Consider the following 17,224-nt stretch of genomic DNA (forward strand, 5'->3'; position numbering starts at 1 on the left):
TAAATCATAAAACGTAGTATCTGGAGATGATAAGCCTTTTGGTATAAAATACAAGATGAAAATGTCTGTTACACCAAACGTTGTAACCAGTATCAACAATGAAGTTGTTAGTAGTGTTTGCAGGACTTCTAGCTGTTGCTTTGGCCAAAGTGCCAATTACCGTGGATTACCATCACCAAATTGGTATTCCTGAGGCACAAAGAATCAAACAGGCCGAACAAGCGCTTGACTTCGATGGATCCAGAATCGTTGGAGGCTCTGCTGCAGCTCTCGGCGCTTACCCTTATATTGTAAGTTATTATTTTATGCCACTCAGTTATTTAAAAAATATCATTGAGTATTGTTTCATATTGCTTTTTATATATTCATCATGTTATGTTTTATTTCAGGGAGGTCTCGTAATCACACTAACAACCGGATCAACCTCAGTATGCGGTTCCTCTCTGTTGAACAACCAGAGACTTGTTACAGCTGCTCACTGCTGGAGAACTTTCTCTGCCCAGGCCAGACAATTCACAGTTGTTCTTGGCTCTACCCTTCTTTTCTCCGGTGGTACCCGCATCGCAACCTCAGATGTTGAAATGCACGCAAGCTACAATATGATCACCCTCGCTAACGATATTGCTATTATCAGAATCAACGCTGTCACCTTCTCGAGTGAGTTTCATTTATAATAGTCCTTCTCATTTTCATTTCCCTTAAATAAGTATAAATCATGTATATTATGCGTTTATTTGATGTGTCATCACTTATATAAAAAATCTCGAATTTAATTTGCTTCTTATGATGCACTAACTAACAAATTATCCGTATTCCGAAAACATGTTCAGTAAGTAAAGCGCAATATCCATCTCCAATATCCATCTCCTCCTCTCCAGAATACTATATTAATGTTATATTTCTAATTATTTTAGACAGCATCCAACCAATCAGCCTGGCTTCAGGAAGCAACGACTACGCCGGCACATGGGCCAACGCCGCAGGTTTTGGCAGAACTAGTGACAGTAAGTAAAATATACCTTTAATTTTGAGCATCATACATACAAAAGAGCATGTTGTTATATGCAAATATACACTTCTCACCATTCTTAAACTGTTTGAAAATTCATTGAAATCGCATCATAATTCCAAAATGCACGTCATTTTCTGTAACTTCATTATTATTTGATGTTAATGAATTTGCGTACGCTCTTATTTCAACTAAATATTTCGTTGTACTCGTAGCAGTACTAAAGAAAATACTTAATATCCTAGGTGCTGGTATTTCAAGCGGCGCTTTCTTGAGCCACGTCTCCCTCCGTATCATCACGAACGCTGAGTGCAGGAACACCTTCGGTTCCACCATCATTGACTCAACCCTTTGTACTAGTGGTGAAAACGGTCGCAGCACTTGCGGTGGTGACTCTGGCGGTCCTCTTGCTATTGGATCTGCTACCTCTGCTACCTTGGTAAGCTCGCTATCCTTACTCAAGTTATAAATATGTGTGCGTGTGTTTGTTTGTTTTTCTTTAACGTTGAAACGTAGTGATTTTATAATTTTATGCATCCGAAGGTGGCTAGGAAAGATAGCTAGAGAGTGAAATTTGCTACTTTATATTCGGTGATACATCTCATTTCAATGGTAAATCCTTGTTTCTACGCCGGCATAGTCGCGGGCGGAAAGCTAGTTGATCATCAATACGAATTAAAGGAATTAAAAAATTTCTTTCACCCTTGAATATGTACATTGTACGTGATCCATGAGTGCTATTGTCTTTAGAATTTTTGAAATCGGTCCAGTAGTGTTTGTGTGAAAACATAGTAAACATACAAAAACCAGATATTCCCTCTTTATAATATTAGCTTAGTCGAGTGAAGCCATGGATGGACCTCTAATAATAAATTATTTTTTGCAGGTTGGTATCACATCATTCGGTGCTGCTGCTGGTTGCCAACGTGGCTTCCCGGCTGGGTTCGCCAGAGTTACATCCTTCAACTCCTGGTTGAGCGCTCGCCTGTAAACTACTCCAATATTGATCGCATTTGTACATAAATAATAAATAACGCTTTTGTAAATAAATTATAAAAAAATACTCTGTGTTTCTTGCACTACTCCTCTGTCGAAATTCTCTCCATGAAAATATTATATTGTATTATTTGTGACACGAAAATTAATCTTGATGAATAATGTGTACTAAATTGTAAGCAGTACCTTTTTTTTTTTTTTTTAGTGGGGAAATCTTGCATAGATACCCACGGTCTCCGGGGAAGAGGCCGTGGGTTATGTCGGATTCCTACCGACCAAAACCCCACTGTGTTCCGTCGAGCCGCATCAGCGACAGGGCCACGGGTATGTGTAGAATTCATCCGTACAGATTTGCCATGAGAAAATTTTACTAAATATTTTGCTTTACCCATTATAAAATTATCATAAATAGCAACCTTTTCTATTTAAAAGGGCTGGTCTTAGAACGCTAGTCTACTTACAAAATTAAATAAAATTTTAGGAATCCACCATTATAAACATCACTCTTAATTTCTCAGAAGTTCCTAAGCTAAATAGACCCAATTTCATTTTCTATACGAAAATAACTAAGCAATTAAATTTTGTGGACTACGTAAACAATTTATGTAATGTAGGCTATATTAATATGAATGATGTATGAGTGATTTTTCTTTGTTGTAAGTTAAAAGAAAATATTAGACATGCACATTAATGTATTTTATACACACGAACTAAAGAAACATAATGTCAATTTAGCCGTTTACACCAGAGCTGTGCAGAGCGAGGCGAGGTAAATTTTATTTATTTATTATTTATTTATTTATAAATAAAAAAATACATTTAATATAATTGAACATGCCAAAAACCACGAAGATTTGTCCGGCATGCAAAACAATCCATCCACGACAAATTCAATGCACAGCATGCTCGTGTGCTCGCGACAAGTTAAATACAATTATTATATCATATATGGTGGAAACGCAGCCTAAGGCACGTGCCGTCCTGCCGCAAAGCGCCCTTATCTACCGCAGTACGAAAACAATGACATACTTACAAGTTTATAAAAGAAATGGATTCAGGTAATTATAATCATCAATTAGCTGATTGTATATATTGTTATATAACCTGGAAATTTTGATATCACTCAATTTCTAATGGAAAATGGAGTTTTCACGTATCTTAAAAGCATTTCAATAGTCACTGATTTATGAATTATAATAATAATAATATGTTATGATATGATAATATTATAATTATTGTATTCATTCATATGAATTCCATGAATATTTAAACAGATACAAAAATAGAAATAACCAATATTTAAGCTTATTTTGATTAATTTAAACATTAACTCAGCAATGTCCTTTCTCGGGTATCAAAATATCTCCATACCAAATTTCATGCAAATTGGTTCAGTAGTTTAGGCGTGATTGAGTAACAAACAGACAGACAGAGTTACTTTCGCATTTATAATATTAATATGGATTACATTACTTATTACCTACATTATTTTATGGTTTTTGCGCATACAAAACAAGCGAGAGATGTGTGCCAGGGATGTGTGCGGAGAATGTGTTTTCATAATGTTGAGCAATGGAAGACATTTCCTTTCCTTCCTTTCATAACGCACTACACACTTTCCTCGCACAGCTTTGGTTGAAACCCCCACACATTTTCACAGCACAGCTTGACACTCCGCACGACACATTTCCCTCGCACATCTCTGCTGGAAAATCTTGTTACTAGCTTGCCGCCCGCGGCTTTGACTACGTTGTATCAAGCTTAAAAATTTATCGGTACCGGTCATCAACGTTGTTGCGAAACTGGTATGCTAAAAACATACGCTAGAATCACTTCTTTCGAGAGTCAGATCAGTGTATGTATTTAAAAATAATAATAGTTTAAAAAAACTAAAAAACACGCTTTTTATAGAAAACCGAACTAAAAAATAGAAAATTTTATCAAATTAGTGTAGGTATTATCATCGGTCCTCAATAAATCTACAAAGTTTGAACGAATTCTGGCCGTTTAAAGTGGGTCAAAATCGCGCCCAAAGAAGTCGGTTACAAACATACAAACATACAGGTGAAGCTAATATAAAGCGTGTAAAAATCATACTTAATGTACATATTGATATTTAGCGATACATATGCACTGAATGTTAACGAACACCACGCTCTACTTATTTGCTCGTTTTTATTAACAGGAATAGTAAAATAGTGACGGTCTTCTATATAAACTTTGTATCATCATCATCAGCCCATATACGTTCCCACTGCTGGTATAATTTTATAATAAATAAATAAATAAATAAATATTATAGGACATTATTACACAAATCGACCTAGTCCCACAGTAAGCTCAATTAAGGCTTGTGTCGTGGGTACTAGGCGACGATAAATATAATATTTAATAAATACATATATAGATAATAACACCCAGACCCAAGAACAAATAATTGAGTTCATCACACAAATATTTGCCCTGACCGGGGATCGAACCCGGGACCGTCGGCTCAGTAGGCAGTTACTTTACCACTGCGCCAACCGCGTCGCCAATAGGTAAGCTTAAGTACAGCAAATATGATAAATAAACATGATATCCCAACGAGCCTGGTCACGTCACAGGAAGACCAGTCTCGAAAGCAGTCCATTAAAATAAATCGTGTGTGCCGAACTCCCGTGTCAGAAGTGAAACAAGATTCATTCAGATACCAAAATTGTCAGCTTACTCCATAACGTGACGGTATTACCATGACGCGACTGGAAATTTTAGTTTCAGCGCGCCTAAATAAGTTTAACTTCAGAAAAATTACAAAAGAATAGTCTAAGAAATAGTCACAATGAGAGATAATATAAAAAGTATACCATTGAAAACAATAAAAATTTATAAAAATAGTAAACAACATCTAATGTTTTGATCACCTAGCATCGCTGAATAACGTGAAAAATAATTTCCAGAAATGATTTAAAATTGATAAATCAGTTTATTTATTGACTAAGGGCCAATTTTTCAATCCCTGGATAAAACTTACCCGTCCAATAATTAATAAAGTATTACACGATAATATTAAAATGTCACCTGTAAACTGTCAAATACTGGCAATTAGAATACATTTCATAAATGGTAGTTTAATACGTTATTCTACGAATAAGTTTTAACCAAGGATTGAAAAATCAGCTCTTAAATAAAGATACGGATAGATTGATAACATTCAATATACGTTAAGTTGTTGTTGTATAAGTTGTTTGTGTGTTATCAATATAACGAATAGTGATAAGAAACATTCGAATTAAAATTGATGAAAAATAGTGGTAAGCTATTTTAAAATAATGTTCAACAAAATAAAAATAAACAATTAAAATTCTTCCAAGTCAGCATTACCTGATTCAGAACCTCTTCCACCAATTTTGATGATTCTTTTGATAAATTATTTATTTGAAAGGTAGTTAGTGCCTTGCGGTTACTCCCACTTAAATTTGTTCAGTTCTGACCATTTATAGGCGGTTTAGTTTTTTTATTAAACAACTAGCAGTCCGCCCCGGCTTCGCCCATGGTACATTTTTACGTTTTCTCTCCATAAGAACCATCCTCGTACTTCAAGAAATGTAATAAGAAAAGAATTTACGAAATCGGTTCAGTTGTTCTCGAGTTATGCGCTTACCAACACATTTTTAGATTCATTTTTATATTATAGATGGTAAAGCGCGTCACACACGGTGAAGATACTATAATATTAATATATTAAGATTCTTTAATATAAAACGTTAAAGTATCTTAAGGTATCCGGTATCAGCGTTCTGACCATCATTTTTCTTTTTGTCATTGCGTACTAAGACCCCTGTGGAACCGTCATCCTGTTACAAATGACCCGAAACACTGACACAAAATTTCGGGTATACTGACACTGACACTGACATAAAATAATATTATAGTATCTTCACCTTGTGTGACGCGCTTTATTTTGTAGAAAATACATTTTTGTATCACTTAAATACGTTTTTATTTGGACGATATCCCCTACATCTCAAATATTAAATTGCGTCCTAAAAAAATGCAAAGCTCATGAAACATTGCAGTGGACAATGCTATTTAAACTTTGTTTATACAATACTAGGTTTCCGCCCGCGTCTTCGCCCGCGCAATCAAAGAAAAACCCGCATAGTTCCCGTTCCCGTGGGATTTCCGGGATTGCGTCATTTCCCCGGGATAAAAAGTAGCCTATGTCCTTTCTTGGGTATCAAAATATCTCCATACCAAATTTCATGAAAATTGGTTCTGTAGTTTAGGCGTAATTGAGTAACAGACAGACAGACAGTTACTTTCGTATTTATAATATTAGTATGGACTAGTAGACTAGAGTCTAGACCAAACGTATTTTGGGTTCGTTTGTCTAAACTATAAATAAAAAAAGACGGGTTGCACTCCGGGAGTGCCGGCAGAAGTGAAAACTTGATTATTAACGTTCAGCAGTTTGATATTTTGGAATGGTATCCGTCTTACGCATGGAATATAAGGGCTAAAAAAAAAACATCCGTCTTACGCTTTTTTGGTCAGGCCACGTGTCCTGACGCGAGTTTAAGATTTTATACCCAACGCCGCTAAAGAAGTTTTCACTTCAAAAAAAAAAAACCTTGGAACAGTCCTTCCTATCTAACAAAAACAATGAATGAAGACGGATTATATTTAAGATTTTAAGCACGCTAATTAATCAAGATAATATGGCTTATATTTTTGCAATTTTAGGTTCAGTACTAATAATTAAATGATTACCCAAATATTATGACGGAAGGATCTTGATTTTTTTGTTCGTTTGTTTGTTCATCTATTACTCTGTTATTTATAAATCGATTGATGGGGTCTCACTTTAAAATAAAAGTTAGGTTGAAAAGAAATCGCCTCCTTGCTCTACTTCTTATCACCAATCAGATTAATGTTTTTTTAAAAAGAATGATGGCAATTTTGAAAATATTGGGGATGAATGGGCGAATACGGTGATACCATTACTTTTGAAAAGTAAATGAAAAATTATTATGGCATGTCAGAATAATTAAGAGCTTTTTGACTTTTTTAAGTAAGTATTAAGTACACATTATTTTTTTATAACTTATATATTCAAATTGTTTTTATTGTGTATTTGATAGGTACCATTTTATAAGGGTTTAAAAATTCGCTTGTTTAAAATTTTCGATTAGATAGAATAAATATTATACTCAATATTATATTTAAAATAAATCACAGGCGCAAGTACCTAAGTTGCGTTAAATGATTTGCCTCTGAACAACTTCCAGAAAACGTCTTTATCCAGCCAATTTGAATTTGGACCCTCCCATGAAACATTTATATTATCATTATTATTTTTGTAAAATAAAACGCCTATGCCCATAAAAAAAACTTCAAAAAGTGGATTTTCCAGTAATTTTATAATTACATTATAAGCTTAAGTTTTGATAATAGTAATAATACCATTATCACTGTCATCGGTATAGATAATGCTTTTGTATAAAACATCGCTCGTGTCGTGGTTAAGCATTCCGATCCCTCAACATGAAGTTATTAGCCGTGTTCGTTGGCTTGCTGGCCGTGGCTTACGCCAAGGAGCTGACCACAGCCTTCAACTACCACGAGAACGTTGGTATGCAAGAGGCTAGAAGGATTCAGCTAGCTGAGTCGGCTGTTGACTTCGACGGTTCCAGGATTATTGGTGGAAGCCAATCCAACCTTGCAGCTCACCCACACTTGGTAAGGTTTACCATCTTCGTGTATCGTTAAATTTGGAATGGTCGTCATCGTTTGAAAAAAGTGTTCTCGTCACCGCTTTTGAAATCGTTTACTTTCAAAATTATTCGTTTAATTATTCTATATAATGATTTATTTATTTGGTGTGAGCTCAACATTACTTCAGTCAAAGCTTATTTTTGCTATCATCTCTTATAATATTACATATCGTGAATTAGGCTGAACTCAATCTCTTTAAAAATAATAGGATATGAAATTATTCTTTCTTATTTAAGGGAGGGCTTGTAATCACCCTCACCTCTGGCGGTACTTCAGTATGCGGATCATCTCTTCTCTCAAACACAAGAGCTGTGACCGCTGCTCACTGCTGGTTTGATGGACGTAACCAGGCTCGTCAATTCGTGGTTGTCTTGGGCTCTCTCGCTCTATTCTCTGGTGGTACTCGCATCACCACCACCAATGTTCAAATGCACCAAAACTGGAACTGGAATAACGCTAACAACGATGTTGCTGTTATCGTCATCAACTGGGTTGGATTCAACAGTAAGTAGAAATAATACATTTTAAGTTTTTATTTTTTCTATTGTTAAGTTTTGAAGTGTTTGTGATTAGAGTTATACCGATGAGATACAATGAATTGAACTCGAATTACAAAGATGAATATAAATTTTTTCAGACAATATTCAAGCTATCAATTTAGCTGCCGGATCAAGTGACTACGTCGGTACATGGGCCACCGCTGTCGGCTACGGCAGAACTTCTGACTGTAAGTATATATTATAAAGCAAAGCATATTTAAGATTTTTTTGTTCGTTGACGTTTTCAATGTCTTATTAATAGCTACGAGATCCTAATATTATACGATATGTCTATTATAAAAAAAAATGTATTGGTTGGTTCTAAATAATGTGTTGGTTTTAGCTACCACGACTTTCGGATTTCTGTAGCGACGCCTCGAGGGGTTGTAAATAATTCAATGTCAATTAACTTCTAGCTCAAACTGGCGTCCCAAGCAACACGAGCCGCAGACAAGTCAACTTGAGAGTGATCACCAACGCTGAATGCAGAAACGTGTACGGATCATCTTCGGTGGTTGCGTCAACCATCTGTACAAGTGGTGCCGGTGGTGTTGGAACCTGTGGTGGTGACTCTGGTGGTCCTCTTAGCATTGGATCCGGAACTGGCAGAACTCTGGTAAATATTCCAACCGACCATATTTTTAATTGAAACCTAATACATAGGTATTATGCTGTCAAACAAACATCACCATTCATCATCATATATTTGAAACTGCCTACTTACTGTATAACACTATCATTAAGCCATTTTAATTGTGAGACGTTAAAAGATATCTTGATTAATTGAGCGTACATGAATATATGCATATCCAACAAAGATAACAAATAATTTGATCAGCGATAACATAAAAATGAATTGTGACACCCAGGAATATAGTTCATACTCTTTAAAATTTCAAGTCAGCCCAATATCTTCACAAAGTGAAAATCATTTTTAAAGGTAATTAAAAATCCTTATGGGCCATGTATTTCAGGTAATTAATACTATATCTTATCTTCCAGATTGGTATCACTTCCTTCGGTGCAGTGAGGTGCCAAGCTGGTCACCCATCTGCTTTTGCAAGAGTCACTTCCTTCAACAGCTGGATCAGGGCCCGTCTTTAAACACTGATTAAAATTTTATGTAAATAATATGCTAACTATGAATTAAATAAATTTTCTATTTATCTTATCAGATGTTTTAATTATCTATTTAATAGATAACAATAAAGAAACATCAAAAGGGAGCATTGATGAAAATGTGTCTGAGTCACGGTTTTCAGCACTATTTCTTCTTTATATACATGTATGATTTTGATGTAGACAGAATTAAGTTTGGCCAGACGTACAATAATAAAAAAAAGACGGGTTGCACTTCGGGAGTGCCGGCAGAAGTGAAAACTTGATTAGTAACGTTCAGCATGTTTGATATTTTGGAATGGTATCCGTCTTACGCATGGAATATAAGGGCTAAAAAAAAAACATCCGTCTTACGCTTTTTCGATCCGTCCACGTGTTCTGACGCGAGTTTAAGATTTTATGCCCAACGCCGCTAAAGAAGTTTTCACTTCAAAATTTCCGTAATAACTTTGCCCCCGGAATCACAGACACAATAGAAAATCTATTGTGTCGCGGTCCGATCGGGCCACTCGGGGGTCAATGGGTTAATAAATAAATAAATAGGTACTAATTGTAAATAACATGATTTCATCGTAACAGGTCGTTATCGTGAAGATATCATTTATTATTATTAAGGTGAATAATTGGATACGTAGGAAATGCAAAGTAGACGTTTATCGTCATCATTGTCACCTTTTGGATTAAAATACAGGGTTACTGGTAATTAGACCGGATCCTTTTAAGAGGTGGTAGGGGAGGTTATTTGCAACAATTAGACTGTATATTGTTATATCCGGAAATGGCTCTTTTTTGAGATATAATTTTTTTTTTTTTTTTAAGAAAATCCAGTTTCACTACTTTAAAATTAAATATAAAAAAAAAATGAATCGATTTTAATTTTCTTTACAGTTTTAGAGAAACCTTGTTATTCAAATCCTTGGTTAAAACTTATTCACCGAATAACGTATTAAACGACCATTTTAAAAATGTATTGTAATTGTCCGTAAGTATATGACAGTTTACAGGTGACATTTTAAAATGTTCGTTAATACTTTATTGGACGGATAAATTTTAACCAAGGATTGAAAAATCGGCCCAACAAGTCATTCAATTTGTAGGTGCTTTAATTAACTAGCTTCCCGCCCGCGGCTTCGCCCGCTTTGTCTGTTTGTGTTTGTCTAAAACCTAATGAATTATATACATACTTAAACCTTCCTCTTAAATCACTCTATCTATTAAGAAAAACGCATCAAAATCCATTGCGTAGTTTTAAAGATTTAAGCATACAAAGGGACATAGGGACAGAAAAAGCGACTTTGTTTTATACTATGTAGTGATGGGAAACCATCAGCAAAATATACTTTAATAATAATAATTTTTTCATCATAATATAAATAAATCAAGTTTGAGCAAATATTAAGTACAACTTAGCTCATGCTTCTCAGATTTTTTCTTATTGATGTGAAACTTCTTTAGGTACTTTGAGAGCAGCGCGTTGCCCAGTTGTCAGAAGTGACACTTTCAAGTTTTTACGGTTTTTACGTACCTTTGACATTTCACTTCTGACACATGCTCTTATTTATGAAGTACTTTTTCGTTTACTCTGTATTGTTCTTTTTAAACTATTCCTATGCTCTTGTGAATATTTCAATGTAACAAAAATTATAATGTAAATGAACTTACGATAGTTGCGTATTTGTGAAATAGCGTACTAATTTCTCTTTATTATTATCATTAGTTTTTTTTTTATAATAAGTTTCTGTATATCGTGATTGCGTTTATTAAATATATGCGCCTACACATTTTTTCTTGTCAGTTACGATTTTCATATTCCTCGCTAAAACGTAGGTATATTATGTTATTTAAATATTTTATGTTAGGTAACTTAAATAGGTGAAAATCAAAAAGCTTCAAGAAAAATTATTTACAAAAAACAACATGGAATATGTTGACTCAAATATTTATCTTATCATAATCCATACTAATATTATAAATGCGAAAGTAACTCTGTCTGTCTGTCTGTCTGTTACTCAATCACGCCTAAACTACTGAACCAATTTGCATGAAATTTGGTATGGATATATTTTAATACCCGAGAAAGGACATAGGCTACCTTTTATTGCGAAATATGTACCACGGGCGAAGCCGGGGCGACCACTAGTAATTAATATACTTCATAAATGGTGAAAGTTTTAAGAGAACAGGAAAATCATTATCAAAAGAATTAATTATCACGTAAGTAATTTTTTGATAATGATTTATCAAAATTTCGCCTACAATAAAACAATTCTCAATAACTTAATTATTCAAATATTCCAAATAATATATATTGTGGTAAGTATAATATTTGGTACCAAGCAAAAAAAAAAAAAAAACACCAAAATTATTCAATAAAGAAAAATTATAATTTGATACGTTTACCTGTTCAAAGATCAACTTCCACTTTATAATCATGGTGATAATCACCTAATCGCAATTCATTCAAGTTAAACCAATTCTTACCTTTTTAGAGGAGTTTTTGCATCACATATTGTACTTTTATAAAAGTTATTTCAATGCCTTTTATTGAAACAACTCCAGAAATCAGCCTGATGTCCTACTTTTCACGAAAAAATAATCTTTAATTTAAAACAATTGGAAAATAATTTGGGTGAAGGGGCAGTTTGTTATTATTATTATAAATAGTTTACAAAACTTTACAAAACTAGATAGTCAGTGTGTGAATAGCACAAATCTCAGCTGATTTTCGGTTAGGACAGTTACTTAAACTTCTTTCTTTAATTCCTTATCTTTTAAAGTTCATCCATTTTCAAAATCGAAAGGCATCTGCTAATAATATAATGGGTGGTAGCGCTTACCATCATTTTAAATATAATAATTAATAAGTATTGTTTATAACTTTTAAACAATATCAAAAATCTAATTCAAATAGATATTCTTGAAACTAACGATGCTTTTACGATTAACTCGCACCACTTAATTAATAGAAACTAAATTCAGAGAGGAATACGACATTTTTTTAATATAATATCTCTAAGTTCTGAAGCCTTGCAAAGGTGAGCTGAGACATCACGGCGAAAGACCTTTTTCCTATTCGTAAAAAATATAAAGCATTTAAATTTTGTAAAACTGAAAATTACATTTTAATACATCTACAAAGCATCTACAATTTGCTAAAAGGGATTTATAGTCTTAAAAGTAATTCGTCAAGATTACTTTAAAGAGATTACTATTATCACGGTGATTTGCTTAAACTTTAAAGAGATAATATTTGGTATAAAACCATGGGTATAAGACCATTGCCAACTGCGATTCTGTTGTCCGTCAAAATGAAGTTACTCGTAGCGTTCGCTGGCCTTCTAGCCGTGGCTCTTGCCCGGGAACAAACCAATGCCTTCAACTACCACGAGACCGTTGGTATCCCAGAGGCCAACAGAATTCGGCAAGCAGAAGCAGCTGTTGATTTCGACGGCGCCAGGATTGTTGGCGGTAGCCAATCTTCCCTAGGAACTAACCCACACTTGGTAAGTATTGCCTCTTCATCACCATACTTTAAACATGCCTTGTGGTAATAAATAAAAAGTCTTCTTTACACTTTTTTTTCTAAAATTCGGCATCCATTGAGCTTAAATTAGTATACTGAAGATTTTTTACTATGAATTTTTTTTTTCTAAACTTCTAACATGCTATCAATGCACAACAATTAAAAGCTAAATATAACACATGTTTTGATTTTTTTTTTCTAAATCAGCATTCCTAAAATTAATTTCCTTCCTGTGTTATCTTAGGGAGGGCTTGTTATAACCCTTACCACTGGCGGAACTTCAGTGTGCGGATCGTCTCTTCTCTCCAACACAAGAGCTGTGACCGCTGCTCATTGCTGGTTCGACGGAAGGGGCCAAGCTCGTCAATTCGTTGTTGTCTTGGGCTCTCTCGCTCTTTTCTCTGGTGGTACTCGTATCGCCACCAACAACGTTCGTATGCATGAAAACTGGAACTGGAACACCGCTAACAACGATGTTGCCATGATCACTATTAACTGGGTTGGATTTAACAGTGAGTATGATTGGAATTTTATCACTTTCCTTTACTATTACAGTATTTATATCTGAACTGCGTCTGCTTCGAATTTTGAGTTTAATCATATCATCGTTGTCGTATCATCGTTGTATCATATTTTGTAAAATTCTTATATTAGTCTTTGTTCACATACGTATATTTCACTACCTAGGTGTACCTTTTAATTGGCATAGCTTAGTATTTATTCATCTCAAAAATTGTCTCACTAGCTGTAAGGTACCTTATTATAAATAAATTAATTAATTAATGAGAAGAAATTCTAAACAGTCTCCTGATGCCTATGATATGAGTCAGTGCCTGAAAGTTATTTCTATAGATTTTTGTCATTACAGTATTTTGTCCATTTTGTCGGTTGTAAATTTGAAATCTAATTAATATTTCAGACAACATTCAACCTATCAACTTAGCTTCTGGATCAAGTGACTACGTTGGTACTTGGGCTATCGCTGCTGGCTACGGACGTACTTCTGACTGTAAGTGTCTAAGTCCTAAGCAACTGTATATTATTTGAAATTATGTGTGTAAAAAATTGTAAAGACAAGATCTTTCATCTCAAATTCTGCTTCAAATAATGTTACAGTCATTCGTCACTTTTTTTGCTTTATAAATATTACGTTTTCAGCTCAAGGTGGCGTTCCCAGTAACACAAGTCAAAGACATGTCAGCATCAGAGTGATCACCAACGCTGAGTGCAGGAATACCTTCGGTTCCGCAATCATCATTGCGTCCACCCTCTGTACCAGCGGTGAAGGTGGCCGCGGAACTTGCGGTGGTGACTCTGGCGGTCCTCTTTACATTGGATCTGGGACCGGCAGAACTTTGGTATGTAGACAGCAAAGGCCAAATATGAGGCCAATTTAAAACACATATTTTGATACTTGTACCTACTCAGACTTGTGCCCCGTGACCTTTCTTTGTACAAAACTCTAAAAAAATAAATAAGTGAAAACTTGAAATTTATAACACATGTATTCGCTACGTAAAAATGTGCAACCCATTGAGCCCCGAGCGGCCCGATCGGGCCACGACACAATAGATTTTCTATTGTGTCTGTGATTCCGGGGGCTGAGTTATTTATCAATACAGTTCATTTTAATAAGATAAATTAATGATTGTTGCTTTAATACCATTAGCAAGAGATTATACTTATCATGATAGACTTTAGAGTGTAAATAATAAGTTACTACTTCAATACAATCTTCATCATTTATACGAATTTAAAAAAGCAAAATACGTAATATGAAGCTTTTTTTCAAGAAAATCAAGTTTTCATCTATCAAATTTATACAGTTCAATAAAGTCATAAAACGGGAAAAATAAATATTTTAACAAAATTAGTGCAGAAAACTAAGAGCTGATTATCCATTTGCATTTAATTTCTTTTTTCCTCTTTCAGATCGGTATCACCTCCTTCGGCTCTCCCCGTGGTTGTCAAGTTGGTCTACCCGCTGGTTTCGCCAGGGTTACCTCCTTCAACAGCTGGATCCGCGCCCGCATGTAAACTATCCTTCATATACCATTGTAATTTAAAACTAAAATAAAGTGTTGTTTTGTACGATATTGTTTTTTTTTTCAAAACGAGTAAAAGTACCTATATGTTATATCTAAGACTGGATTATTGGCAATCTCGCTGCAATCATTAGAACATAATATTTATTGGTAAATACGCTTTTTGTTGGTCCTTTAATATATTATGATAACGTTCATTTCATATCAGATTGTTCTTTTTCAAATCGCTTGATTTAAATTTTTAAATTAGGTTATCCAATAAGTATTTCTAAACGCACAACTATTTTAAACTTGTTTTCATTTTATTGATTGTATTTATTTACAATTATTCATGGAAATGTTCCTTAGAGTGAGCTTGAATATTGTTGATTGCCGTAGGCGTGACATTTTTGCGTTACGCGCCAACTTTTTCTTATCCCTAAGTTTCACTTCTTACGTGTGTACTCTAGTACACGCACACATTTTAAGAAAAAATGTGTGCGTGCGTGTACAACTACATAATAAATAACAACTACTTAATCCAACTACATGATCTGTATTTTTCAATTATTTTGCCTTTTATTGTAGATTTTCAATAATTAACTGTGTTTTTTAGCGCCTGGTACTTTTTTCCTATCAATGACTAGTGTAATATTTGCTCTTATATTATTGTAAAAAGAAGGTTCATTTATCATTGGGAATTTTTAAGGGATATGACAAACTATTTCGGTAGTCAGTACCTAAATCATTTAGTTGGATTGTACCTTATTATAATAGAAAACAATTATACTCATATATCGTATTGAAATTAATCAATCTTTTATTATATTATTGTGTGTTATGAATAACGTTACATGTGCAAATAAAAATTATAAATTTTATCTTGTACAGGACGACGGGTTATCAGGTAAATCTCTAGTATATCAGAAGCAAAAAAGGGCTCGAAAATAGATCCCTGTGAAACACCAATTTTATTTTACACACCGTAAGATCTTTTTATCATTAATTACAAAGATAATATTCTGTTATTTATTTATGTAGGTATACAAAACTAAGATACTTTAAAAACTTTAATTTCAAAGTAACTGAGATGCGTAAGATTCAAATGCTCTATCATTCAAATATCCTCAAATTTCAAGCTATATAAAAGGGAATGCAATTTGGAAGGAATGCAAGGAAATTTTTCTTCAAAGAGCAATGAATCAGCATAAAGATGTGAAATCTTCATAAAACTATTTGTTTTTAAAATAGATTATAGTATTATAATATAATGTATAATCCTAATCAATGAGTGTGATTTTCATTTATGATAGCTACTCATAACAAATAAAAAGATAACGACCAGTAAATTATCAATTTGATACAAAACTTTAATATTTTTTGGGATAATTTTATTTAAAATAACTCAAATAATATTATGTTAATCAATCTCCATATTTTTTAACAATACATTTACTAAAATAATTAACAAATCTCTCCATAAACATTAATCTAATTTAAAACTATTTTCAAACATATCTATTTTTGTAATTTGTTGCTAAAAGAGATTAATAGTCATTAAATGTATTTCCGCGATAAGCAAAAATGATGATATCATTATCAGGAAGATTTCATTATTCTACAAATAGATAAAATTTGGTATAAAACATCACTGTTAACATCGAAACAGTGATTCTGTTGTCCGTCAATATGAAGTTACTCGTCGTACTCGCTGGCCTTCTAGCCGTGGCTCTTGCCCGGGAAACCACCACCACTGCTTTCAACTACCACGAGAGCATTGGTATCCAAGAGGCCAACAGAATCCAGCAAGCAGAAGCAGCTATCGACTTCGATGGCTCCAGAATTGTTGGCGGTAGCCAATCTTCCCAAGGAGCTCACCCACACTTGGTAAGCCGCAAAATTTTTATATTTCTATAATTGAGGACCGAATCCAAGTATCTTTTAAGCTTTCACTTGTTAAATAAAAAAAAAATGGCTATCTCGTCTTTATTATCTCAAATACTCCAAAAGTTCGTCCGTCAATTTTAAATTCAGATGCAACATACCCTTCAAAAATTTTTTTCCCATATTATATTTTGAATGCACCACGATATACCACAAAATGTTGATATAATATAAACTGTGATTTGAATTGTGAAAATATTTAATGTTGTAAGAAGTACTAAATGTTTAAATCAACTTCAATATTAATTTGTTATCCTTTTATTTAAGGGAGGGCTTGTAATTACCCTTACCAATGGCTTCACTTCAGTATGCG

At 33.9% G+C, this 17,224-nt stretch overlaps 3 protein-coding genes across 3 annotated transcripts in view; 2 read left to right on the plus strand and 1 right to left on the minus strand.

Moving 5' to 3' along the window:
- Positions 1-17,224, minus strand: part of LOC123699551 (hemicentin-2-like) — a 191,975-nt gene that overhangs the window by 50,971 nt on the left and 123,780 nt on the right. The window lies entirely within an intron of this gene.
- LOC123699545 (collagenase-like) lies at positions 99-2,016 on the plus strand. The gene is made up of 5 exons (XM_045646517.1): positions 99-290; positions 390-657; positions 915-1,004; positions 1,255-1,448; positions 1,896-2,016. The coding sequence occupies exons 1-5, from the start codon at positions 99-101 to the stop codon at positions 1,998-2,000; spliced, it is 849 nt and encodes a 282-aa protein (XP_045502473.1). The 3' UTR covers positions 2,001-2,016.
- Positions 12,729-14,980, plus strand: LOC123699546 (collagenase-like). The gene is made up of 5 exons (XM_045646518.1): positions 12,729-12,923; positions 13,188-13,455; positions 13,863-13,952; positions 14,102-14,301; positions 14,876-14,980. Exons 1-5 carry the CDS (start codon positions 12,729-12,731, stop codon positions 14,978-14,980), a joined length of 858 nt encoding a protein of 285 aa, XP_045502474.1.

This window comes from Colias croceus, chromosome 18 (genome assembly GCF_905220415.1).
Source record: "Colias croceus chromosome 18, ilColCroc2.1".
NCBI classification, from domain to species: Eukaryota; Metazoa; Arthropoda; class Insecta; order Lepidoptera; family Pieridae; genus Colias; species Colias croceus.

Bases quoted from the DNA above. Each gene is read 5' to 3' on its own strand.
- LOC123699545 (XM_045646517.1), top strand. From the start codon at position 99: ATGAAGTTGTTAGTAGTGTTTGCAGGACTTCTAGCTGTTGCTTTGGCC. The intron at 291-389 runs GTAAGTTATTAT...GTTTTATTTCAG, and splicing joins TCGGCGCTTACCCTTATATT to GGAGGTCTCGTAATCACACT. The intron at 658-914 runs GTGAGTTTCATT...TAATTATTTTAG, and splicing joins CAACGCTGTCACCTTCTCGA to ACAGCATCCAACCAATCAGC.
- LOC123699546 (XM_045646518.1), top strand. From the start codon at position 12,729: ATGAAGTTACTCGTAGCGTTCGCTGGCCTTCTAGCCGTGGCTCTTGCC. The intron at 13,953-14,101 runs GTAAGTGTCTAA...TTACGTTTTCAG, and splicing joins CTACGGACGTACTTCTGACT to CTCAAGGTGGCGTTCCCAGT. The intron at 14,302-14,875 runs GTATGTAGACAG...TTCCTCTTTCAG, and splicing joins CTGGGACCGGCAGAACTTTG to ATCGGTATCACCTCCTTCGG.